Genomic DNA, 27,745 nt, shown 5'->3' on the forward strand with positions numbered 1-27,745 from the left:
CCCCACAGATCCAGTCGTTTGGGGAAAACATGCCTTGTGATTTTTTTTTTGTCACATGAGGCTGCGGCTCTCAGATGTTGTTAAACTGACTCACAGATGTGCACCCCCTCCCTCTTCTCTTTCCATTTCACAACGATCCTGTGCTGCTGTGCGGTCCCGTCCCGCTGAGTAGAAGGGGTACACACGGAGGAGCTGGACAATGACCTAGGTAGGATCTTATCTCATCTTCTACACTCTCACTCCATCACTCTCAGTGTCACGTTGGCGTTTGCACACATCCGATTCACTGTCGCAACTCAAAAACGTCCAGCTGAATTTATTTTGAGTCAGTTAATAGTGCTCATCTACATAATGACATGAAAATGCCACCACCAGTGGCTCACACAGAGTCATTTGCTGTTGGTGAGAGATGACTATGACAATGACTCTAATTATCTAGAGATGACACATTATGCCAGGCTGACGGAGATTTGACCTTTACCTAGTCTATTCTCACTGTGTGGCTTCGGTTCTTTTTATCAAACACGCACCGGGTGTGATCAGAAAGCCGGCCTCGGACACAACTGTCAACTTGCCCACATGCCGCCAGCAAACCAGACGCATTCACACGTCATTTCATACATAAGAGACGAGAGCCAGTCCGAGGGAGAATCTTACAATCATGCTTTTCTAATGGCCGTCTGTCTGACCCATCGGCGCACTAACTAACCTATCAGACACAGCAGCGCGGCCACTTGTGCAGGATGAATGGTGTGTGGAGACCGTGCCCGGCACCGTTAATGAATGATGCCATTCCATGAGAGGAGATATCTGATTACTGATTGTAGTACATTGAAATACAGGGACGAAAAGGATAAATACACACATTTCACTTCATTCACTTTTGTTTTTGTAGAATTTGGAATAACGCCAAATGTAGTGTTTATTGTTGTTGACAAGTGAAAGAATGAAACGTCTTCTTTTAGCTTGATTTGTAACCAGTTTCAGTTTTGTAAAATGGGATTGGAAATGTTTTCATCAGCCCCGGGGACTTATATAGGAGCCCTAAATATGTATTCAAATCTAGTATATCTTTTCATCATCTGCTAAAGCTGCATTAATCAATGTTTTTTCTATTAACATTGAGTCAGATGACTAAATGTCGTGTGAAAGGGGTAACCCACAGAGAAATATCACATTAGCTCTCACAGCAACACAAACAGAACATCACGTGGGAAGAAAAATCATCTACAGGCCTTCAGTCTCATTGGCAGCTCCCATTGGTTAATGTGTTAAACAGCTGCCATGTTATAGCCATCAGATCAGATGAGTCCATAAGTCAGCCCTCGACCGGATCAACTCGTTCAATAATTATTGATCAACACAATCCAATACAGGTGGGCAGAGGAACGCAATTAACTCCAGTGCTCTGAGGAGGAGCAGACTCGATCATTTTATGAACACACACACACACACACACACACACACACTCACTCAAAGTGCCTCTGTAGTACATGCTTACTCTGGAGAAATCAATTGCAGCACAGTATCAAGAGAGTTAGATGCAAATAGTTAAAAATGTCATCCATCATGCTTGACTCACCCTTGCATTCACAATCTATTCCTGAAGCGGAGGTGGGGACACAGTGAGAGCAGAAAACACTGCTTGATGAGGGACGGATCTCTTTCTCTTTGTCTTTCTCATTTACGTTTACACTCACTGAAGTGTACACCATACTGTTAAGAAGGTTGCAGCACCGTATGTCCTCTCTCTCTCTCTCTCTCTCTCTCTCTCTCTCTCTCTCTCACTCACTCACACTCGTATGCACACACACAGTCACAGGTGCTCCTCCAGGAGCGGAACCAGCGCAGTGTGAAATCAAGTGGGTGATTAAAATTTAGCGGGAGGCGATGCGGGACCGCATTCCATTTAGCGTTCCAGTTCAGAAATCTGAATGATAATTCACCATGCCCGCTCTGTGGGTTCACCCTGTTCGACTGCACCGGCGCTTTAACCTTGCATTTCCTTTTTTTTTTTGCTGCATGTGCTTTTTGCGTTAGCCGCCTTTTTTTAGAAGGTGCTGAAAATATGGAATTGTAGTAACTCGATTTGCTTGCAAGCGTTTAAATTGACGACTCTAAATGCAGATTTGTCTGTGGTTGCTCTAAATCCGCTTCGCTGACTACCTGGTCTAACAGACTGTAATCTGTAGCGGTATGCGTCACGTGCATACAATTTAAACATTCCCATCTGGCTTTTTCTTTTTTTTCTGCATCTGCTGCTGACTCCACTCCAACCAAGGGCCCTCCTCATTAGAAAGCAGAGGGAGGCTCTTCAAGTTTTATGATTGTAATTACCATCTACTTGCACACAGGGCGAGGCTTAATTGGCCGAGGGTAATGATATGTAAAACGGATACATCACAGGAGAGTATTACTGGACAATCTGTGTTTGTAGCCAATTAGAAGCCTCTGACGTTATCTATGTGGAGGCCAGCCAATAACCAATGCTGCTGTAATCTAGACGGCATCACTTCCTCTGGCAAACACTGCAGAAATACAGAGAAGTGGCACCAGCGGGCAATTACGGGCTGTTGAAGTGGGCCCAGTCATATTCATATCTTTACTTTACTTTCTCTGAAAGTCTGTAAAAGTGCCAGCTCCTCATGAAGCAGGTTTTCAGTCAAGTCCTGGTGCAGTTTTAGTCCACAAGGGGTGACTTGTGTAAGGACACAAACAGCAGATATCAGACAGAGAGACCGCAACCACACTGCCATTGTGTTTAGCCAAGGACAGGTATGTTTTCACTAATACAGGCAGCAGATTAATACGAAATTAATCAGATTATTATGAGGAAAAGATATGGTAATATGTCATTATGCAAAAACAATTCTCTGCACATTGTAGGACTCGAGTCGTTCCCCCTCCGTCTTACCTTTACCTGTCTTTCCTTCCTTGCTTCCTTCTTCCCGTCTGACCTCACCACCTCTCACCTCTCCATCCCGCCATTCATCTCCGCCCGAGGGGGTCTTGCACCGTTCTTATCTGATGTGTGAAATGTCAGCAGTGTGAGGGGACAAGGATGAAGGGGAGGGGGGAGGCCAGACAGCCTGTGAAGCTGTGGAGTCGCTCGGGCCCTGGAGACTAACTGACAGGCAGTCGCAACGTAGAGGCAAAAGGTCTCGACTGGCCTTGCCGCTAATGGCTCGATGCACGGCCCCCAGCAACTTTACAGCCTTGAGTTTCCATCGTTTCCTCTGTCTCACTCACAATTTGTCTTGTTTCTTTGTGTTTCTTTTAGAACTTCCACCAGGATGGGAGAAAATAGACGATCCAGTGTACGGGGTCTACTATGTTGAGTAAGTGACGTACAGTATGTAAAGGCATCCAACACGCTGCACACGCAGGAAGGAGAAGAAATGGCCTTCTCGACTTTTTCTTCTGAAAATAAATAATTTCACTTGTTTTCATTGCAACAAAAGAAACTCTTGACCTTACTGTAAATAGGAGCAGCTCTAATTCATGTACAGGTCTGCAGTAAGACGTCAGCGCTAGATTTTCGCTGCAGCTATTTTGGTCTTTTGTGTACTGCAAAATGTAGGCCATTTTGTTAGTGTCGCTATCATTTGGGAAAACATGCGACGTGTGTGTGTGTGTGTGTGTGTGTGTGTGTGTGTGTGTGTATCTCTCATCTTGTGTAAAGCCCCAGGGCCTCAGCAATAATACGAATATGTTTCAAGCGTTTTTGATGTTGTTCAAAGCAGCACCTGGGGGCTTCGAGACTGTGGCATTTCAATGTTTTCCCCCTCTTTGTCTCTGCAATGTTCTCCTCCTGTTCATCTCCTTCGTTTGGTGTACAATGTGAGGCTTTCAGGTGTAACTTCTCAGTGCTGGTAGGTTAGTGGTAAACCTCCCAGGGTGTGTGGTGTGGAAGTTTGGTAGCTTCTGTGAATTAAGACAAAATCAATCAAAATTGGATTTATTTGACGTGATTTGTGGGCGTGATCGTGTCACGCACGTGCCAGAGAGGGGTTCCTGTGTATGTATGAAGTATGGATGCATGCATGTGTATTGCTCCACTGTGTATTAATGAAAGCTTTATCGCCATGTGTCCCCTCCCTCTCTTGACCCGATCTCTCTCTCTCTCTCTCTCTCTCTCCTCTTTTACCTTCTCCTCTCCACTGTGTCTGTTTTTTTTCTGTGTCTCCACTCTCCTGCTGATATTTACTTCCTGTTTTCTATTCTATTCCTATTTTCTGTTTCCTATTATTCATTCCTCCCGTCCTTCATTTCTCATTCCTCAACCTCCATCCACTGGTCCGTCCTTCCGCCGTCCCGACAGTCACATCAACAGGAAGACCCAGTATGAGAATCCAATGTTGGAGGCTAAGAGGCGCAGGCAGCTGGAGCAGCAGCAGCCTCAGCAGCCTCAGCCCCAAAGCCAGCAGCCACCCGAAGGTGAGCGCTACATCCGAGGTTCGTTCACAAGCCCCCACCAAGGGCGTCATTTCCTTTCTTTCTATTCATGTGTCTGACTGAGTGATCTGCATATGTCTCTGTATGCGTGTGTGTGCGAGACTGTGTCTTTCTAGCAACTATCTGCTACAGTATTTCTTGACGTCGCCTGCTACTGCCTTATGATTTGCTAAGTGCCCTTCCATAAAGGCATAACTATTATTTGCGGCTGCAACACGCAGCCCCTTTTTGAAGTTCATTTCTGTTTCCCGTGTCGCTTTCGGACACTTGTTTGCGGTAATAACTTGAAAGCTTATTTCCTTGGGTGAAGAAAGGTAAGTTTGTCTTCAACTGAAAGTGATGTTTTTTTTAAAGAGAGCCTCTTTCCTAATTAGCTTTAAGTGCTAGCTACCAGTATTAACAGTCGTGCTTTAACTCGCAAACCTGCCAAAACGCAGCTAATTGATAACCTTGGGTTGCTCCTGCTTCCTGTCTTAAACCGTATGCATTCACAGGACGACCCGCAGACAGAGATTAATTGTAAATGCAGGCCGGCCCACATGGGAAGTCTCCTATCGCGCTCCACCTTCTGCTCAGTCAGCAGAAATCATTCGATTCCACTCGATTACCTGCTGATTTCACTCCACGTCTGAAAGCTCAATCTCTCTTCAGAAAAACTCAATACTATCAAGCAGGGCTTTTCCTCCAATTCCTTTTACTTCTGCATTGACTCTATCACACTGTTTAGAATATCAATGAAGGTGGAAGTCTGATTGGTGCCGTGATGCCGTAACAAGGTGATTAATCAAAGACGCCAGCCATTATGAGGAAATGGGTCCTTCACAAGTTCCTCTTGTGTCCCAAAAAAGCAAAATGGGGTTTTTCCCCCCAAACACACAGCACAGTAGGCTGTGTTGTCCCGGAGCCCTTAGCTCCAGTTTCTTGCACAAGTAGGGCAACTGTGCACCTGTCCGGACCGGTCTAGAGAACATGTGCCTCTTGCTGTTTCAGAATGGATCGAGGACTCGGCGTTGGCAGGGGTCCCGCTGGCCAGCTATGCTGCCAACCACCAGGAGACCTACAGGGACCCTCAGAAAGGACCTCCAATGCCCAACGCGATGGGACAGAAACGTGAGTTCCCGTCTAGATAACACCACAGTGTTGTGTGTCAGGCTGTGTCACCCAGATCAACTTATTATGACTTAAACCAAATTCAGATCGCGCAGTGTAGTTTGTTTTCCTCAGCCACCGCCGCCGCCTCAGGCTGTGTTTGAGTTTTCATGAAGGAGGAGCAGTTATGTATTGACTGCACTCTGTATACATTTCATCATATAGTCTTAATATTAACTCTACTCATCCGGTACGTACATTAGACTACATTTTTCCAAGAGAGCAGTGTTTGTATTTTCTTAACCGACAAACTCTGCGATGGACAGTTTTATTTCCGCTTCTGTCTTCACTGCGGCCACATGTTGATTTACATGGAGCTTCTGTTATGATGCTCCCTTGAAATAATGGCCTGATTTCACCCACCATTTAGCGAAACAAACACCTACAGACACAGTGTCTAGCCGTTACTGTGTGTTGCCAGCTCCTTCTTATGCCAGCCTCCCACTAGCAGCGTGTCTAATTAGCGCAGCCATGGCAGAGAATTAACTGCCTCACCCCGTCTCTCCCTCTCACTCTCCCTTTGCCGCTCTGCGGGACGCCTTTGCCTTTTTCCCCTCATCAATCTCTTTATGTTATAGCTCACATCCCCGCCCGCTCGCTCACTCTCTGCTTCCATTCAATTGTTGGTTCTGTCTATCTTTCTCTCTTTCGGTCCCACCCTCTGTCTCTCCCAACTCTGGGCTGTCCGTGGCCTTGACATTCCTCTGGAGAAAGGCGTCATTTGAAATCTCTTGTTTCCGTCTCCCTGCTTTTCATATTGCTCCTGCTTCCTGGTTTGCTCTCACATCTCTGGATCCCTTGTGGGATAAAGCTGCCGTCTATGTTCACAGTTTTGTTACATCTCTCCTGTTCTGAAAAATGCTTTTCATGGAGCGCCTTGGTAGCTGAGTGGTTGCAGCGCATGCCATATAACCAAAAACATCCTTGGAACCTTTGTTGCATTTCATACCCCCCCCCCCCCCCCCCCCTAATTTTTACGCTGTCAAATAAAGGCGAAAATGACAAAAAAAAAAAGATCTTCAAACTAGGCAGTGCACACACAACCTGCAAAAAACACAAACACAGGGACACTTACTGACTCCAAGGGTAATGCATTTTTCATTGAATGCATAAACTGTAGCACTAGCACAAGTTAATGAGGTGCTGCTGGTCACTAAGCACACATTCCTCTGTGATCCCTTCTCTGTAATGTACGCGCTTTCATTCTTTCCTTCGTCTTTGGCAACATCTCGCATCATATTCATGTTTGTGAAGCGCGTGAAGTCGTCTTCTGTGGCATGTGGCTCACATGTCTATAAATAAACGGTGAGAGCTCAGCCGGTCCTTGTGTTCAGCTGTTGTTCCTCACATTCTCGACAGTGAAGGCGGTTGGATGAATACCTCACTCGAGCTTTTGATTTAGACTGATCCCATCTCCTATCTCGCTTCATTGTGTCCTTAATGCCAGATAATGAGGTAGAGAAGGGATGAATGAGTAATTTGGGTTTAGATTGTTCTCAAGACTTAAGACCACTGTGAGATGTGTATCGTGGATATCTCTGTGTTAATTAAACCCTCACAACCAGTGTTGAATGATAAGAGCCGTTCACGGAGGCAGAGCACTCTCTCGTATCACGTGACCTTCATTTGGTTATTTCCCCCCATTTTCTACCACATGCCATCTCACTTGTCTGTTTGATATCTATTTGTTCTAATCAGTCTGTTTTGATTCATGTTATGTCATCGGACCAGAACACATAGTCAATAGCCGTTACACTCATGTTACGTGGTTGCACTGATCACTGAGAGTAAAGGTTATTTGTATGTTGTTGTTTTTTATGCCAATAAGCCAAAGCCTTTTCACCACATTTCACCAGATAAAGAAGAGTTTCAGTGAACCCAAAGCTGCTTCTTTCAGTTTGGCATCATTACATCGGTGTATCAGAAAGGCATAAATGTAATTGACTGCGTTTGTGTGTTCAGGAGGGAAGCCTTTCTTTACCCGGAACCGATCCGAGCTGAAGGGGACTTTTATCAATACCAAGCTGAAAAAGAGTCGCCGGGGGTTCGGTTTCACTGTCGTGGGAGGCGACGAGCCAGACGAGTTCCTGCAGATCAAGAGCCTGGTCCTGGATGGACCGGCCGCCCTCGATGGCAAAATGGAGACAGGTTGGTTTACCCAATATGGTTATAAGTAAGGAGGCTAAAACTTTGTGTCAAATAAAAGAGCTTTAACAGATGAATTACAGACATTCGGAATAAAACTTCTCCCTCTTCTCCACCTTTTAAGGGGACGTGATCGTTAACGTCAACGACACATGCGTGCTGGGCTACACCCATGCCCAAGTTGTGAAGATCTTCCAGTCCATCCCAATCGGCTCCATGGTGAACTTGGAGCTGTGCCGCGGCTACCCGCTGCCCTTTGACCCCGATGACCCCAACACGAGCCTGGTTACCTCGGTGGCCATCACCGACAGCAAAGACCCGATCATCGTCAACGGCCAGGCGGGCTCCCACAGCTACGACTCGCCGTCCAGCCACGGCAGTCACAACAACAACATCGGCTCGACCAACGGGGGGGCGCCCCTCAACGGCCTCCCCCGGTCCCACAGCCCCTCGGCGGATGCCGACACCTCCTCCCAGCACGGCTACCCCAGCGATGTGGTCACCCTGGCCTCGTCCATCGCGACGCAACCGGAGCTCATCACCGTGCACATGGAGAAAGGAGACAAGGGCTTCGGCTTCACCATCGCCGACAGCCCCGGCGGCGGAGGGCAGAGAGTGAAGCAGATCGTGGACTACCCGCGCTGCCGCGGCCTCAAGGAGGGCGACATCATCGTGGAGGTGAACAAGAGAAACGTGCAGAGCATGTCGCACAACCAGGTGGTCGACCTGCTCAGCAAGTGTCCCAAAGGCAGCGAGGTCACCATGCTGGTGCAGAGAGGTGAGAGGAGGCCGACCCCTCCGTATGCATGCTTATTGTCTCAGTCAATGTGTCTTTGGTTGTAACTGTTGAGAGCAGATGGCCGTACCTGAAGTATTGCGAAACCAAAGAAACCTTTCCCTTGAATCCGCTCGATGCTGATGACAAAAAATATATAATGATTAGGCTGTCCCAGCTCACAGAGAGCTCTTTTATTGACACACATATTTATTTATTCATGTAAATAGATGTTGGAAGCAAAGGAGAGATTGCAAGATGGGGGGATTATTATGATATGGAAGGACAGGAGCCGCAGAGAAAGTTGACATAACGTTTGAGGAGGGAAGTGGGAGAGAGAGAGAGAGAGAGAGAGAGGCGCTGACACTAAACAGTATTGACAGTCAGAGCACCGTAGCCGCCTTGAAATGGAAAGGAGGCAGTGAGGAAGAAAAGTTAAAAGGGGAGATGAAGGAACTATGATAAGAAGGGAAAACATCACAGGAGAAAGGTTTCGTTGGTGTTTCCGGTCAACGTCTGAATATTCTCCATCTTTTTTTCCACCGCTCTGTCTCATACTCGGTTGCTCTCTCTGCCCAGGTTCTTATCTCCCCCCCCCCCCCTCTGTGTCTGTCTGCTGTGTTTGTTTGTTGACAAACATGTCTAGTTTATTTCAGGCTTTTAACGTAATCCACTGTTAAAATGAGTCGCTTTAAAGATGCCTCGGATTGTGCTGGCGTGCCTTTTATCCCCCCCCCCCCCCCCCCACACATATGAGCTGTTTACATACATTTCCAGTGTTGGTTGTCAATGCTCCGAAAACAACGCACCCACACGTGAAGGCCTCTATTCGGCGTGTACCAACCCTTACCAAAGCTTCTGCGGTGGTTTCTGATTGAAAATCACTGTCACACAGGAGCACGAAATGGAAACAAAGCAACCGTGAATGGAGGAGAAAACTGGAATGATTGAATTTTGGTATTTTCCCTCCAATCCCCATCAGACTCTCAGACCGCCAGAGCTCTAAACGCACTATGGGATACAAGTAATTGGACTATTTTCTCTGTCAGACTGTCCATAGCTTGCTTTGGAGCTTATTAATTCAAGTAACTAAAAGGTTTGTTTGTGTGTGTCTCGGTAGGGTTAAGTGCTCAGAAGTGTCGAGGGAAGTCGGTCAGATGAATGGCGGCGGCCCAAAGCGGCCGAATCGGTCCACTCCTCCTCACTGGCAGGGGCTTAATGGGCTGTCAATAAAACAGAGGGCGGTTTAGCAGGGCTTGTGTGGATGCAGTGACTAGCTTTGATAGCCACAGACGGACAGATATGACTGCGATAGAAGGAATGGCTCTGCGCTAAAAGACAACGGTATGGATGATGATAATGCTTATAGGGCATTTTAATTGAAGCAGCATTACTAAATGCCTTTTAGGGTCGGTCTTATCCTACTTAGGGTTTTGGAACGAACGATGCCAGCCGGAAGAGGAAAACACAAACACAGGAAACAAATTATGAAAGCCAGTTGAATGTACAGTGTCTTCTAGCAGGACCTGCCCTTCTAGTACTTCATGCAGATTAATAAAAGAACAAAAGTCTGCTCACTGCACTTCTCCCATTGGCACATTTACGTACCCAGTGCTGGCTACAGTGTGTTTTACAAAGATCTTTTTTGATGAAGAGCCTAATGGCTCCCACATCACAACGCAGCCAGTAATTATTGAGCCAAATTACAAATTGGACTTAGGGTGGTGTGTTGACTCTTAGTTTTTTTGGTCTCGCACTAGGGCATCATATCGAACCTGTGTCCGGAGCACTATACCTCTCTAAAGCTGTCAAGTCCTCAAACCTGCCATTGAATCCTTGGTCACATACTTGCTTTTTGATCAGACACGGTCGATGTGAATACTTTTAAAATTTTTTTTAACTATCTTATTGAGGCAAAGCTCCCGTACAGCTGCTTGTGTTTCCACAACATTTGTTTGGCTGCTTTTGTTAAACGAACAAAAGGCTTTTGTAGAAAAGTACGAGGGCTCTTTCACACTTCACTAGTATTGAACATTCTTAAATAATTCTTTATATAATAATTATTCTTAAATAATACCCCATTCCTGTCTAGCACCTGGGCATGGATCGTGTGGCTGAGTGAGAATTTAATTTCTGGTAGATATGAACAACCAAACCCTTGATCTAGGGTTGCAACTAATGATGATTTATATTATCGATAAATCATTTTGTTTCTTTGATTTTTCTTTGTCTATAGAAAAGAAAAGTCAGAGAAGACATCTTCAAATGTATCCAACTAATATTCAGTTTCCGATGACAAGCTGGGACCAGAGAATGATTGGCATTTCTGCTTGACATAGAGTCAATGCACCACCCACACTGCATCATGCCTGTCATACATGTCTGATGTACTGTATACACACACACACACACACACACACACACACACACACACACACACACACACACTGCTGCACTCATGAGAGCATACACCAAGGTTCCAGATACGGTGCCTTAATTACTCTTCCTCTCCTCAGTGCTTTCTCTCTCCGGCTCGCTCCACCGGCAGCAACAAGACGCACTGGCCTCTAATTGGGGTCGTGATGTCGGCTTTGCTTATCATACACATGCCTCCTTTTCTCTCTTGTGCTCTCTTTTTACTTTCTTCTTCCACCCATCAAGGATCTCTTTGTCCCTGACCATGTGCATGTACGTACACACACACACACACACACACACACACACACACACGCTCGGTGTCGGTCTCGAATGTGAACGGTCCTGCATCCAATTATGAATTTGAGGCAGAACGAGCCTGGTAGAGTGTTAATTGGTGGAGATCCACCCCTCCTCCATCCCCATTCCCTGTTCCCATTCCCCCCCACTGTCGGTATGTAGATTCACACCTGCTCGCCCACATGAAGATGGGAGCCAATCCCTGAGGACCCCCTCAACCCCTCTCCCACTGTCTTTCTCACCATATATGAGCATGTGTGTCCATTTTCACCTCCAGCTGGAGTCAGCTGGAGTGAAAATGTGAGCGTGTGTTGTTATGCCTCACCAGCCACAGTGTGCTGAACATTGGTGGGGAGAGAACCTGCGATTCATGGATCTCGGTGGGAAAACATGGCAGTGTGAATCTCATTTGAGGGTTCCAGCTTTTATTTTGTTTGTCTGCGAAAATGATCCTTGCTCCAGTTACACATATACAGTACATATATATAATCGAGGAAGAACCACCCACAGATCAGACCGTCAGGTTGAGATTTGACAGGTTCTCATAGGTTATGCACCCAAGACGCAGAGGTTTTATGATTTATTACTTCAATCAGGTCTGTGTTTCATGAAACTGTTCTTTCATTTGTCTAATTACACCGCTCTAACGTGCTCATTTTCCCCTGCCAGTCTTCTCCTGCCCTCACTGATGAGCTGACATAATTCATTCTGGCCCCTGATGTCCTGCCGTAGCACAGACGCTAATTTCCTCTCCCGTGCTCCCTTTAAACAGGTGTAAATGTTAACAGGGTCGATAGGGACGCGCACACCTGCCGTGCAGCCTTTTCTCTGTGAAAACCTGGGTTTGGGTGTCGAATCTCTGAAACGCAGCCTCTCAATAGCCCAGCAGCTCACGTCATTAGTCAGCTGTAAAAGAAAAAAAAGTAATGCCCATTTGTTTCAGCGTGGACGCAGAGTGTGTTTTTCCATCTGTTTGGAAGGCCTGGCCGGTGCTGCAATGAATGCAAAGGTACATTGTGTTTGGTTGCAACAACTGCTTGCAGCCATGTAGAGAAAGCGTAAGGAGAGGCAGCTGCAGACTGAAGAGAGAGGACCAGAACGGTGGATGTCAGAGGATCAGAGAGATGATGAAAGGGCGGCAACGAAACCCCCATGATGCTCTGCTCTCCCCCCCACACACACACACACACACTTAATGAATCATCAATCAATGGTGACACATTAGTCCCTTTTGGGCACTCAGGCCTCGCACTCTTATCTCAGAATGAGAGATGGACCTTTTCCTCTCCTCCCACGTAGCCAGCGGACTTCAAATGGCAGGTTGAGGGACTAACACAGGCAAGAGGTGTTAAACTTTTTCGCAAATGTCTGTGTATTTGATGAACCCCTCCACTGCACAGCCACTATTTTTTTTGTTTTATCTCCTTTGAGTAAATAAGAATCTAAATACCCAAACAAATGTCAGAGACCTCAGGTTATCTGCATGGCTACTTGGAAAACTCTTAAGAGCATTGACTGCGTTCGAGCACAGACGGGTATATTTCCTCTCGCTTGCGTTTGTTTGCCTTTCCTGTCATTGCCTTTTAAGTGCAGTCTGAAAGAGATTTATTATACCCTTGAAGACAGACAGTGGGTTGAAATGTGTCTTCTCCTTTTGTTTTTTTCATGGGCGTGCGGCTTTAAGAGGGTAAAAACAGCAAGCGGATCATCGCCACATTAGATTGCTCTTTTTGGCTTAATATTGGGCAATTGAGCAGCTTGAGAATGTGAAAAGCTTTGAGGGCACACAGTGATAGGCAGACATGACGTGAACCCACATAAACCCACAGTTACCGGCATGAGGCCCGTATAACAGTCTTGTACACACCCATTAGAAAGAGATAAACGTTGATGATGGGTCTCTGCGCAGACCAAAGCAGGAAATCAATTCCCTGTATGGGCAGGAAGCGTCGTATTTTTTGCTCACTTCGCATTAAAAATTCTGCTGACTGCATGTTCCAGTGGCACCATAACGAACAGCATTGCAGTCCTCAAAAAGCAATGATGGGGGGGGGGGGGCAGCCTGCCCGCCAGGTGCCCACGATTCACCTCCGCTCATCTTTTTTTGGCTTGCCGGAGGCTCGTGCCTGTGAATCACTGCTTGTTGCTCAGGGAAAAGGAGGGTGAGCCTCTCTCTCTCTCTCCCTCAACCATCACCGATCTCCCATCTCTTCACACCTCCGTAGCTATTGGGCGAGTTGTAAAACTCCCCCATTGCACCATCCTTTGTTACTATGACAATGCTCTGCAGATAATCTGCGCTGGGGGTCTCCTCTGGATGGATGTGTGCGTTTGTGCAGCGAAACATTCCTCGGTATCTTTTTTTATTATGATAAAGCGCCGTGACCTTCTTTGCAAGAACCTTATGTTTTATATGGTTTTTACTTTTTGCATGCACGCTCTCCCCGGTCATCTATTTAGTCCCATTAGTACGCTCCTCTGTCACATTTAATTTCACTGTTTACACACACCAGCTAAATAAAGCCGTGCTCTGCCGGCTGTCACATCCTGGCTGCTGATGTGAGCCTTTCACTCCTTGAGTCTGACAGTTCCCCCACGGTCACCCGGCACCGTCGCCACAGTGACAGATGGACCTGTCTGTTGGAAGCCATCACTCCCAGCGGAGATATACCAACACGCAAACACACACACTATAGACAGACAACATAATCTGCTTAATAATGGCTTCCGTTTAGTGCCTGCTGTGCTGCCAGGTTTTTACAACACCTCCTATCTGTTGAACTTGTACATTCGTACAGTACCTGAACCCAGCGCTCCTCTGCGCGCATTTCATGTGCTGAATTCATCTTTCTAGCGCAGACATCTTGAACTCTGTGTGTCAATGCTTTCATAGTTGCATTTTCTTATTTCCAGTGTTTGCAAAAGACTCCGCTGTGCATTGTCGTCATGAACCCGAACGGTTGGAAGCTGTGGGGCTGAATCATAAGTTTCTCCTCAGGCAGTGAAAGAAGATGAGTGATATTCCGTCAAGTGCAATAAAAAAAAAAGAAAATCACTGCAGTCCTCAAACATATTGGATCATTTATTATTTTGGCTTCATTGTAATTGACAATAATCGGTTGATGTATAACATTAATCATATAAAATAAACCCATATCATACAAATGTAGTGCCCCGTAGGTTGAGCAGTCGTTCATCATTCACTGTTAAGAATGCAGTGAATAATGCCACCGATTTTCAGATGAAGTAAGCAGAATAAAATGAGCTGGGGGGCACAGTGGTTCTGGCCCATTATTTGAAAGCTGGGGGCGCTGACGACTTAGTCGGCGTTGAGGACTTAGTCGGCGCTCCCTCACTCAGGCTGTCAGTGCCCCACCTGTCCACTCTTTCCTCCCTCTTGTATGTAATTATTCCTGGATGTTGGCCCAAACACCCACATTACCTTTTGATGTAGGAGCTTTAAACACACTGTGGTGATTCACACACACACACACACACACACACACACACACACACACCCACACACACACACAATCTGCTGACCAGTGCAGAATCTTGCTTTATTTGTCAAATGGCATCAAGGCTTCTCAGTTCAGTGGAACTCTATATCTTTAAATGAATACCTCATTTAGTGATTTGCTTTTACAGTAAAACGTTTGGATGCAATTTCAAACGGCGCAGTGCTATGCAAAGACCTGAATCAACCTTGTGTCCGAGTCTGTTTCTCACTTCCACGGGTGTGTCCGTGTTGTGTACCGGTGTGTCTGATCCGAGAGCTCGGAGAGGGAGCGTGCTGAGCGGCGCATGACGGACCGCAGCAGCAGATCAGTTGCAGTGGATAGATGAAGGACAATCAAACGGCAGCCTGACACTTTGACTGATGGCGTGCTCAGCCCAGAGAGAACACCTCGGGATTGACACTGTGCATCTGCGTCCGCGTTTGAATGAATGATTCCTATTAATTGAAAGGGAGGGGGGGAGGAAGAGGAAGGAGAGAAGGGGAAAAAAGCTGCAGACGCAACACAGTTGGAACCGTCAGTTGTGAATGAACCCAGATGTCTGAGAGATAAAGAAGACAAGAGACAAGAGTGTGTGTGTGTGAGAGAGATCTTATCCCCTCTGTTTCCCTGAAGGATTGACACATAAAAATGGCCCATTTTTCTTCGATCAGACACACATCATGCTTTACATGTGTTACACGCCCCTATTGAGGTGTGTGTGTGGTTGGTACTCCGCTCATTGTTGAATTCTAAATATATTACAGAGGTAAATACACACCACCAGTTTTTGCATTTTCTCTTTGTTTCATGCGTTCCTTCACCCGTTCTCATTTCCATAACTTCATACAACTGTTTATTTCATGCAGAGTCGAGGGAGGAGAGGGAGGGGGGGGGGGGGGGGGGGCAGTGATGTGCTTAAGGAGCAAATATCCCCGGCTAGATCCAGGCTGCACGAGCACTTTAGTCGTCCGTCAGTCTTTCTTTGTGTGCTGCTTCTCTGCGATAATGATATTTTCTGCGATTGTATTTCTGGTCACTGCTCAGTCGAGCTGAAACTCGTCAGTCAAACCTTAGGAGAGCAGCGGGAAGCTGTGTGTGTGTGTGTGTGTGTGTGTGTGTGTGTGTGTGTGTGTGTGTGTGTGTGTGTGTGTGTGTGTGTGTGTGTGTGTGTGTGTGTGTGTGTGTGTGTGTGTGTGTGTGTGTGTGTGTGTGTGTGTGTGTGTGTGTGTGTGTGTGTGTGTGTGTGTGTGTGTGTGTGTGTGGAGATGTTTACCAGCATGTGGGGGTGGGAGGGAAACTGAGATGGAGGGGGAGAGAGAGAGAGAGGGGGGAAGACGGAGGGAGGGTGGGTGATGATGCTGAGGAAAGAAAAGGGAGGGAGGATAGTGTGCAGTGAGGTGTGAGAGAGAGAGAGAGAAAGGGGGGGGAAGGAAAAGGCAGCAGGAAAGGGAGAGACGGTGAGGACGCTGCTACTGCCTATAGATGCTGGAGCCTTCAACAGCGGAGCGCGGCGCTCAGCGGACACAGGAAGATGGTCTCAGTAAGAGGGGAACTGACGGTTGCCTATAATTTAATGTTCAGTATCTTGGACTCCTTCTCCATGGGTAATGCTACGGCCGGGAACTCCAGAGCACAGCTCGCTCCTCTCCTCTCTCTCTTTTTCTTTTTCTTTCTTTCTCTGGCTTAGTTGCTCTCCAGGATTCTCCCCTATCCTCTTAACCTCAAACTCACTCACTCACTCACTCACTCACTCATTCACTCACACGCGCGCTCCGCAGTCGTCGGATAGCCAGGCTCTCCCAGTGAGCGCAGGGTTTTAGCCCTGGAGGCTGGCCCCACTCTTCCGCTGCACCACACAAGCCGAGCGCTGGCCGCGGCAGTGATGCAGATAGATCGCGCTGCCTGCCCCCTCCCCTCCCCTCCTTTCCTCCTCCCTTCCTCCTCAAACGCCAGCCGCGGAACGGCGAGCAAAGGATCCGAGCGGGGAGAGAGCGGAAAGGAGGGGGAAGGAGACGAGGGCTAAATGAGCATTGTTTTGGAGTCTGCGTTACCAGTTTGTTTGTTTGTTTTCCTTTCTTCTATTTTTATTTTTTTCTGAACATGGACAATATATTAAAACTACATCGGTAACCTTCTTCCTTTTTTTCCTTCTTTTTTCCCCATTTCTGTCCGGCTTCACAGGGGTGGCACCTGCAAAGAAGAGCCCAAAACTGGTAAGTAGTTGTTTTTTTTATTCCCCCCCCCCCCCCCCCCTATACATTTCCTCCTCTCACATCTTCCTCCTCTCTTCTGTCCTCCATCTACATGGTGTGTCTGTCAAAAAGCAATTTTTGGCTTACTTTCCCCTCTCCCACCTCGTCTCTTACTCTCCCCTGTAAGTTGTAACTTGTGGTGCTGATGTTTTGGGTCTGTTTGGAGACTTGGGATGATGTGCTCTGCGGGGGTGGATCCCTGTAGTTTGGCATCTCCCTCCCCCCCCCCCCCCCCCGTCCCTCCCCTCCCCTCTGGCGGGGGCTGGAACGAGGGGCTTTGATGCACAGCGTGAGCGGGGTTGCTAACACGCTGATGATCGCATCGCGCGGGGTGCTAAGCTTGCACTGCGAGAGAGTTGAATGCGGGATCACAGCTGAGAGTCGGCCTCATCCTGTGATATGTGCTGCATTAATGGAGGGATCCTATTGACTGTGTCTGACTGAACGTGTGTTTGTCAAATTTTTGTTTTTTGCAGGATGATTTTGAGCGGGCTCCACCATACAGAGATTACACTAGGAGGGTATGTGATGACGTTCAGCTGGGGCGAAAGTTTTTGGGGGATGAGGTGGTGGTGGTGGTGGTGCTGGGCAGGAAATGCGTTAGGTGATAATGGTGATGGCATAGCATTCTTAAAGCAGATAATAGAGGTGAGAAGTTGAGGGTGATGATGGTGTTCATGCATGATGTTTGCTGTTCGTGTGCAACGAAACACACTGAAGACGACCGCTGATGCTGTGAAGCATCGAGGCACTGAACCCCAGTGGGGCCCGCTGGTGGCGAAACAGGACTGAGCCGAGTCTGAGGAAGCAGCGAGGGTTTGTTGTGATTGCCCCAGCAAACCCCCGCCCTCCCTCCCCTCTTCTGTCTCCTTAATAAGTTATTGGAGCAGCAGAAAGAAACGTATTAGACCAGTCCCGGAGCACAGAAGGAGAGCACAATGACTGCAGAAGGTCAAACCTAATAGATCCATCAAAAACAAGAGAATTGGTTTCATTTGATAGGGGAATAGGATTTGGTGCTTTGTGTACATCAAACTGAGAGAGACGTTCACAAAAAGAAATGCTGCTCTGTTGGCTAATGAAGGCACCATTTTGTTTGATGAAATGAAAGTGATCAAACAAAGGAAACAGTCCTGAGGTCTGACTTTAGCACCCAAACGAGGCCCGCATTTGTGACTAATTATATGAATCCATTGATTTTCCTTCACCGCGCAACCCAGTGAGGTTCCACTCACACCACTAGTAGAGTAAGCATTCCGGCTCTGACTTAATATTTGCTAAAGCGTCGAGCTTCTTTAAAGTCTAACAAGCGTGATGAATATAAACATGAATTGCAGAGGTGTAGGAGGCTGATTGAGGGAGTAATGAGTCTGAATCTATTGAAGACAGGGCTGCACTTTGAAGGCCAAACTCTTTGATATTTGAGAGCAGATGAGCTGCTTGCCTCCGCCCCTTCCTGGTGTATTTTTGTCCACCGCATCCAAAGAACTGGGAGGTCACATGACGTGAATAGACTGAACTGCTGTCATTTTCTCTCATTGTCTTAAAATATCTTCCTTTCTCTCTCTCTCGTGCTCTTGTCTGTCACCCTTTCCCTTCGCTGGTTTCCTTTTTCTTTGGGAAAATCTGCGGCGTAATGGTGAAGACGGGGACTGTAAAGAAAGACACTGTGACAAAGCGGCACGGAAACGATTTTTACTTGTGCTCGCAGCGTACTTGTACTTGAGCTCAGGATTGTATGCGCTTTACCGCGCTCAAGCATCCGCTCCCTTCAAATCCTCGAGCAGGTGCTTAAGTGCCCATGTTATTGGGGGGAGGGGGGGGGGGGCAATTTATGAGGAGTTTTACATTTCTGGCTTCACCAGTAAAGTCCTCCCTCCGTTTCAAACCCCAGGAGTGCTCTATTCACTGTGAATATCTCTCCATATGCAGCAGGGGATGCAGTTCCTTGTTCATACATTCCACTCTGTTAAGCAAAAGGAATGGGCGATGCACCCTTGTAAGTTTGTTTCTCCCACAGCTGAATGACTTAATCATGAGAGAACCATTGAGCTCTTTCTTTCCCTCTCTTTGTATGCTAAAATAATTATCTGAATAAAACAAGTTAATTATTCGTCGCGTTGAATCCGGGAGCAACACAACAGTGGTTGACGATACACTTGGGTCCAAAATTCTTCTGTATTGTATTCTTAATCCCACTGATTGTTCTTTCACCAACCACAACTTCTTGTCTTCCCCGCTGCCCATCATGAGATGACTTTTGTTTGTTTCGTTTGACTCGGTTCAGCCTCTGTGTTCACAGGTGTACTGACACAGCTGACTTTCAACTGTCAAATGATGTCCATCTGCTTCTCCAACAGCAATTGTCGAGAAAGGACAGTCAGAACAGCTCCCAGCATAGCGTTTCCAGCCACCGGAGCGCCCACGCAGACTCGCCCTTGCACCCGTCCCTGGCGCCGCCTCTCAGCGAGAGCATCGCTCCCCCTCCCCCCTCTCAGCCCCTGCCAGGCCTGCCTCCCCAGGACTCCCCGGCAGACGGCACCATCCAAAGAAAACCGGACCCCTTTAAGATCTGGGCCCAGTCCAGGACCATGTATGAAAGTAGGCGTAAGTATTTATTTTTGGTGGCGGTTGGATGAGGGCTGCATGGGGCTGTTGGCTCAGTGGAGAACCCTGGTGTCTTTAAATGGTACTGCACTGTTTGGAGCAAGATTTGGGATAAGAGATAAGTCTTCTGCATGTAAGTACCTGGCTTACATTCACACATTTCACCTATACTCACGTAGAACTAAGGATGAAAATAGCATCGTAGAATATACAATTTATGTTCCGTTTCAAAATGTACGGACATTTTTAAAGAAATTAAAATCAGTTCAGCATTAGTGAAAATATGAGAAGTCACCCACTTAAAGCTCGAGTCAGCAGGCGATTAGCTGAGCTTAGCTCACACAGAGAGCGGAAGGAAACGGCCAACTTGGCTGTGTTCAAAGTACTTTTTTACATTTCCTCTCGTGTGTGTGTGTGTGTGTGGAACAAACAGAAATGTTGCTTTAAAGCTGCTTAGCAGATTCGTTTGACATTGGACAGAGCCAGGATAGCCGTGTCCCCTTGCGTCCAGTCTGGAGCTAAGTTAATCGCTTGCTGGTTCTATCTTGAAAGGGAAAATTTGTCTTCTCATCTTAACTCGCAGCAGGGAGAAAGTGAATAACCGTATTTACCAAAATGTTGAGTTATTCCTCTTCAAGCAGTTAGCATTGATTTCCGAGCAGCATCAGAAGCCGGCGTCTCCCACATGCTCTTCGTCCAGTCGTTTAAAAGCTACTACTGTAGGTGCCACTGTGGTCCAATCGCCGACACTGCAGCCATTGACACACTTTTACACTAGACTTCCCCGAAGAGGCACACAGGCGTATAATTAGCAGCAATAGTGGAGTGGATGTCATTGCATTGCATACCCCCCCCCCCCCCCCCCCTCCTCTTTGTCTAGCATTGCCGAAGCGAAGGGATAGCTCTAATTAAAAAGAACAACCCTCAAACCCACTGTCGGGTTAAATTTTTTTTTATTATTTAGATGCCTATGATGAAGAAGAGGAAGGGCTGAGCGTGGGCTGGTAGTGCAGGCGCCTGTTAGCAAGCTGCCGGGAACGGTGTTTGATTTGAAAAGGAAATAAAGAATCGTGATGGAGAGCGGAAGAAACCAATACTAAGGGGGAGATTATGTCTACACGCCTGCCCTAAGGTGATGGAGTCTCAACAGGGTTTTTTTCCTAAATGACCTGAGCCCGAGTTTGCTCAGAGTAAATGGGAGGACCGCAAAGAGAGCACAAAGGATGACGAGGAGGGCCCGATGAGCGACAGAAACATAGAAATGGGAAGCGAAAGAGAAAGGTCAAGCTTTGCGAAATCAAGGGATTCTGAGGTCTAGAAAAGTAGAGGGAAGGACGGGGAGGACAGCTGACCGGTACCAGCAGGTGTGAATCCTCCGCTTCCTCGCTCTGCGTTGAGCTCTCATCCTAAAATCCTGCAGCGTGCAACCCCACAGGGCTCAGGCCTCGGCCGCGGCAGAGACATTTCTCCGCGCAGCATTCGCTGTAATGAAAAGTTCTGCTGAGATCAAGGCCTTTAAACTCACCATGTGGTGAACGATTTCCATTTGCAGAAAAACTCGCACGGACCTGTTCTGAAGAATCTGGGCCAGGAAGGATAGGAAACTCACTCATGCTTTATTGACACTTCATTTTGATTATTGTCTGGCTTTAACATGTTCCCAGTTTAATTTCCTCACTGTTTGAACCAGCCGAGCTCGCAGTAGAACTCGGCACAGGTCCGTCCATCTTGGTGGAACATTGATCGATTCGCGCCCGGTTGCCTCACTGCGGGGATCCCTCATGGATCCATTAATGGACCGGAGCAGGGTGCAGCTGTGCAGTTGACCCCACCGCGGGCCGGTTCAGATTGCGACCGTTATCCTCCGACTCTTCCTCTCCCGGGTCCTCCACAGTCGCATTGTAATAGATTTCTCCAACTCGCTGCGTTCCGCAGGGATTTCAACTGTTGACTGAAGGAACAGATTGGGAGCAGGCTGTTTGTGCCTTCTGCCACCCTGCCATCTCTTAGTGGCCTTGGCGGCAGTGGCCTGTGTTGGAGCGAAACGGAAATCTCCCAGGGAGTTCACTCAGAGGTGTTCAGCCAGTACAACCCAGCTGCGACCATTCAAATGCATGCACATACACGACTACGTATGCACGCGCTTAAAAGCGAAGAAGCTCATGTGTACACCAAGATGAGGCCACGCTCAGTCCGTCTCTCCCCCACCTCCACTGCTACATGAACCATGAGCTGTCATCCGCTGCAGTGCAATGCACTCTTTTATAGCACAGTACCTTTCTAGTGACTAGCACACACACTCTCACACACACACACACACACACACACACAGACGTCTTCTCTTGTGGCTGGGAGTGGGCTGTGAACTAGCCATACTCTGCTCAATAATATATGGCGTGTTCCAGCATGTATACGGACCGCCGTCTGGTGCCAAGTGCTCCCCAACACTTTCAAGAGGAGAAATGACCTCGCATGTCACACATCACTGCATAAATGAAACGGTGTAGTCCGGTGGAATAGTAATGTCCAGTCTGTGGGAAGCGTCACCGAAAAATGCTGTAAAAAGCTCAAACGAAATAAAACTATTTCAGACTTCAGAGTGAAATTTCAGCCCGATCATTTCTAATTATGGGACCAATGAGTGAAGGTGTTCTGAATTGTACTGGCAGTCTGTCTTGCTTCTGATAGTTTATTTAAGCTTCATACCGGTGCTCTTCACCCAAAATAGATCCTCTTTCATCTTTTGACGGATCGGTTGTTTGTTCTTTTCCCAAAGCCTCCAGACAGACTGTTTGTGCAAACTGCTATCTTGGTGACAAGGCTTGGAACCGTTGGGATGATGAATATTTGCATGTTGACATAAGCAGACGGGTGGTTTGATTCCCTAAAAACAATGGGTGCATCCATTATGGCCGTACCGTTGGCTGCAGTTATACTAAATGGCTAACTGCATGCTGGGACTGAACTCTTCTTGTACAGTGCTGGTGCAGGCGGCTGGTGTAAATGCGGATATGTTAACGGTGATCTGTTGATTTTACAGTTCCAGACTTCCAAGAGCAGGACATTTTCCTGTGGAGGAAGGACACGGGCTTCGGCTTCAGGATCCTCGGAGGCAATGAGCCAGGAGAGCCGGTGAGTCTCTCTCTGTGTGTGAACTACAGCTCCAGTAACCTGAATGATGAAATGGACTCTATATTCACAGTACCAGTCTGAGCAGCATCCATAGGGTTTCACACCAGTGTGGAGTTCTGAGCTTCTCATCAGCTTCATATCAGGGATTTTTTTACAACACGGCTTCTGTGAAAAGAAAACTACCAATGTCTCTCACACACACACACACACACACACACACACACATACCACCTCTTTCTTCTCAATCTTAAGGAGGCAAAGTTGTTTGTTCTTGTTCACTGGCCTGCAGTCCTGCACTGCATTTCTTGAAGGAAAAAGAAATAATGATTTACCTCGGAGCTGGGATGTAATAGTGTGGTATAAATTGTCGCAGACCTGCACTGCATACCAATGTTATACCTGCTAAAAAGTTGGGACATTGAATGTATGTACGTACAGTATATCTTAATTCGTGTCTCTGTTAAAACATTGTTTGAACTCCTTTGATGTATATATTTCTAAAATATATATTGCACTTTTGGCAGTCTTTATCTATCTAGATCTACATGATCTGGATTTGTGTTTTCTACACTGTTTGCGGTTTCAGATCTACATCGGCCACATAGTGAAGTACGGCGCGGCAGACGAGGACGGACGCCTGCGTTCCGGCGATGAGCTGATATGCGTGGACGGCACGGCGGTGGTGGGCAAGTCGCACCAACTGGTGGTGCAACTGATGCAGCAGGCTGCCAAGCAGGGCCACGTCAACCTCACTGTGCGACGCAAAGCCAACTACGCCGGTAAGAAGGGAGCGGGATCGAGGCCGCAGCCTAGCCTGATAAGAGACCTGCTGGCAGCTCCAATGTGCAACTACTTCATATATATCTATAGATAGAGACACGGGTCAATAGATCAGACAGATACCCAATCACAGCGTTTCCTCACAGTCCCCGTTAACGTATTTGAGCTTTCAGTAATTGTGTTTCATATTTTATCATCTGTATGTTTTATAATTAAATGAATCGGTGTTGCCAACACAATCATGTATCCGCATAAAAAGCACTTTACATCGCCATGGGCACCATTTATTTTTAATCCCAATTCCATCAGGGGCCCAGGGACCCGCTTGCTATGTGCAGGGATCGCCTTCCGCTGACTAATAGTCTGGGTGTGAAACGCTTGAAAGCGCTCGGCCGCTACCGCGAGCATACGCCAACTTCCCCCCCACGCCCATTACTGTCATTCCGCCGCTCTGCTCGGCTCCACCCTGCTCCTGAGCAGGCGATAAAGAAAAGGCCCATAAATATGATGGAGAGGGCGGTCAACCTTCGGCCCGATGACAGCGGACAGACATTAGTGCATTGCTGCGCCCCGTCTGCCTCAGAGCGCCGAGAATATGAGGCGCCTTCCGCGAGCAGCTGTGCAGGAAATGAAATGTGGAATGAAATGTCCAGATACTACAGTCGGGCCGCGTCTTCAGTTCATCTTTTGTTCAAAACAGATCAGAGGAGCGATTGTCGGCGGGGCCCAAGATGTCCTTTATCATATCAGCACAAACTAGCTGTCTGTGTTTGTTTACAATCTCTTTCAGTTTTCAGATTGCACAGATGATGTAACATTTAGCTGTGTTGTTATATCTTGCCTTATTATGCACTGGTCTCTTTCTCTGCTTTTTCTGTCCTATTAACTCCTGAGTGTCTTATGTAACACTGTCTGGCCGTCTTCATTCTTTTCTCAATCTTCCCGTGTCATCTTCTGAATCTGTCTCACCTCCCTGTCCACAATTTGTTCCCCTTTATTCCTTTCTCCACACCATTTCCTCCCTCGCCCTTCACTTCATAATCTGCATCCTTCTCACCTTATCCTCCTCTGCCGTGTCCAGCTAAAGCCGAGGGAGATGTGCCTCCATCGCCGGCGTCCTCCCACCACAGCAGCAACCAGGCACCCAGCCTGACGGAGGAGATGGGGAAGCGCACCCCACAGGGCAGCCAGAACTCCCTCAACACCGTGAGCTCCGGCAGCGGCTCCACCTCCGGCATCGGCAGCGGGGGAGGGGGCGGAGGGGCGGGCGGCAGCGGGAACGCCGTGGTCGCCTCAGCAGTCGCCGCCGCCCCCACCTCCTCTCAGCCCCCCAACGTCGTCTCCAACGCCTCCTCCGCCTTTCAGCCCTACGACGTGGAGATCCGCCGCGGCGAGAACGAGGGATTCGGCTTCGTCATCGTCTCTTCGGTGTCGCGGCCCGAAGCCGGCACCACCTTCGGTAAGAGACGTCACGCTTTTTGATACGAACACAGTCGTTGATTGCACATGCCAATATCGCAGAAAATCAGTTCCACTCAGTAAAACATGAAACACACTCTTCATCACTGGGGCCTTTTTTATCTTCCTATCTTCTTTATGGGCTGCCTTTGTATCATCCATAAAAACCACTGAACACTAAATAGCCTGACAACCAGCACCGATTCTGGCTATTTACAGTCCCACCAGATCAATACCAACTCTCTTCAAAGAAGTGCTTCTTCTTTCTCATTTTCGTCTGAGCCTGTCAAGCCAAGACACTGAAACCCTTTCTCCGCCTGCAGCTGCTGCTACGCTCGCACAAGGCTTTTATAATTGATCACAAGTGAAGTGACTTACATAAGGCATTTGTATTATTCAGCTGAACCTAAATGGCTTCTGCCGAGCAGGTTGGCACTAAAAGCCTAATGACAACTTAATGAGAATGAGTGCTGCAAGCAGGATAGATAAGGGAAATGACCGGTGTGAATAATATGTATTTATTACAACGTAGAGCAGGACGATGCACTGACTCCAAACCACATTGTCTACAATTGAATCATTGTATTGTTGACAAACTATACGTTACAGTATTTAGTTTGATCTCACACATCGCAGCATAGGAAGCTCCTCAAATTGAATCTACTTTGCTTTACAAACTAGTTGTCTCTTTTCTATGCAGTGCACTCTTTTCCCTACTGCCACGGCTTTTCTGCCTACACCACTATGGCATTCCACTTCTCTCTGTGCTCTTATCTCCGTCAGTGTGGGTGGACCGAAAAAAAGGCATGAAAATGCTCAACTTACCAGGTTGGCTTACAAAGTGGCAAAGCTCCCTTTTCGCAGGCCAGAGTGGAAAGCATGGGCCTGCAGATAAGCTTTATTTGACTTGGCCTGACATGTAAAATCGAATGGAAAACAATTGGCTACAGGAAACCAGTCCACGCAAACAGTTGGTATTTGGAGGAGCACTTTATTTTTGTTCAGAGATGCTACAGCACCTCTTTTTTCCTCCGTCTCTCCGTCATCTGCTTTCCATTGGATAGTTTACAGCTCGATGCAGTGAAAATGACAGGCGAGAGGTCAGGGTTAGACACGTTTGTAGTGGAATAACAGAAAGGAAAGCGGTTGACGGGAGGGATGAAATAGAATGAAAAAGAAGATTGGTGAGAGGAAGGAGTGATTGCACGCTCCGTTTCTCTGCAGTGACTGATGTCAGACTGCAGACAGAGAGAGAGAGAGAGAGTAAAGGAAGAGAAGCAGAGAGACCTCAGGGTTGGTGAGATGTCAGCGCTGATGTATGTTTGTGCTCTCCAACTTCTATGCGGCTGCAGGTGTTCGGGATGCAGAACACAGTTCTTTTAATACCGCCGTTCTACTGCTGAGAGACCCATGCAAATATAATAATGACACCCTTTTTAGAAATGTGGTGCTGGAGCAGCTCTACGTGTTATGAGGGCAAACAAATTGGAAAATAGATTTTTCCAATGATTCATTTGAAGGCCTGAGAACTACAGCATGACAGATGCAGAGCACACATTTGCCCTTCTTTGCCAACGCTTGCATTTCGCTGGTCGTTTCTCTGACCAGCTTCTCTGTGACTGCGGCTTGGCTGGCTGTTGGCTGTCTATGAATTAACCCTTAACCTTCTGATCCTCTTTTTCTACTCCTTTCCCCCTTTCCCATTCCTTTCCCTTCTCTCTCTCTCCGAACGCAATCCAACATCACACACACACACTCGCACGCACACATACGCACTGAATCGCGCAAACATGTCAATGGTGACCATAGCTGGCAATGCATGTGTGGCCATGCCCCACAAAATAGGCCGCATCATCGAGGGCAGCCCAGCGGACCGCTGCGGGAAGCTGAAGGTGGGCGACCGCATCCTGGCTGTGAACGGGTGCTCCATCACCAACAAGTCCCACTCGGACATCGTCAACCTCATCAAGGAGGCCGGCAACACCGTCACACTACGCATCATTCCTGGAGACGGTGAGTAGAGAAGTGACAGTTAAGGACTCCACTTTACAAGATGGTGTATTATAATAAGCAGTTACCAGTCGCGACACCTTGTGTGTGCCATCGCGGCAAAACGTGGTCCTGGAGACACCGACTATAGCGGAGCTATTGCAGACGTTTTTAATACTTTGCCAGGTAAAGTCTCTATTCCCGTGATAAACTGCTCCCAGAATGTATCCTGCTACCTCAGGGTCCTAAAAGGTGCCTTCGGGGTCCTTGCAACAGTGTGGGATATTGCCAACCAGCACCTTCTTCATTATCCCATTCAGTCAGTCGCCTTCAGCCAGATATTCATATGCGATTTACAAGAGCTTATTCTTGAAGGTTGTCCAAGTTGGAGTGCATATTTCTGCAAGTTTCTTTTTTAAATGGCACATTAATGGCAGCCAAATAATACAATACAAGCATCGACTATTGTTCGTATTATTACATAGTCTGAGTGGATTTGAGGAGCAGGACAAGTCTTTACTTTCCTGAGTGGTTATTATGTATACCTGAAGTGTGGTATATAAAGCTCGCAGTTTCTCCACTCTCTTTCAAAGCAAACAGAAAAACCCCGGCTGTGTTGACTGAATTGCTACTTTTAAAATGATAGATAGATAGGTGTGTGTGTGTGTGTGTATGTGTGTGTGTGTGTGTGTGTGTGTGTGCGTGTGCGTGTGTGCGTGTGTGTGTGTGTGTGCGCGTGTGTGTGTGTGTGTGTGAGCTGCAGAATTTCCTTTGTATATGTTTGTGTG

At 47.4% G+C, this 27,745-nt stretch overlaps 1 protein-coding gene across 2 annotated transcripts in view; it reads left to right on the forward strand.

The window, feature by feature from the left end:
* Positions 1-27,745, forward strand: part of magi1b (membrane associated guanylate kinase, WW and PDZ domain containing 1b) — a 113,590-nt gene that overhangs the window by 77,991 nt on the left and 7,854 nt on the right. The window contains exons 7-18 of one of the 2 annotated variants that reach the window (XM_076095766.1): positions 173-208; positions 3,281-3,338; positions 4,322-4,455; positions 5,446-5,565; positions 7,567-7,752; positions 7,874-8,527; positions 16,921-16,952; positions 19,352-19,598; positions 22,639-22,730; positions 23,317-23,509; positions 24,592-24,969; positions 26,778-26,981. In XM_076095766.1, coding sequence (XP_075951881.1) covers positions 173-208; positions 3,281-3,338; positions 4,322-4,455; positions 5,446-5,565; positions 7,567-7,752; positions 7,874-8,527; positions 16,921-16,952; positions 19,352-19,598; positions 22,639-22,730; positions 23,317-23,509; positions 24,592-24,969; positions 26,778-26,981 — 2,334 coding nt within the window. The remainder of the gene's footprint in view (positions 1-172; positions 209-3,280; positions 3,339-4,321; positions 4,456-5,445; positions 5,566-7,566; positions 7,753-7,873; positions 8,528-16,920; positions 16,953-19,351; positions 19,599-22,638; positions 22,731-23,316; positions 23,510-24,591; positions 24,970-26,777; positions 26,982-27,745) is intronic. The other variant, XM_076095767.1, reaches the window with a different exon arrangement.

The sequence above is a fragment of the Anarhichas minor genome, unplaced genomic scaffold, assembly GCF_050575085.1.
Source record: "Anarhichas minor isolate MPS153535 unplaced genomic scaffold, ASM5057508v1 ptg000021l, whole genome shotgun sequence".
Taxonomy (NCBI): Eukaryota; Metazoa; Chordata; class Actinopteri; order Perciformes; family Anarhichadidae; genus Anarhichas; species Anarhichas minor.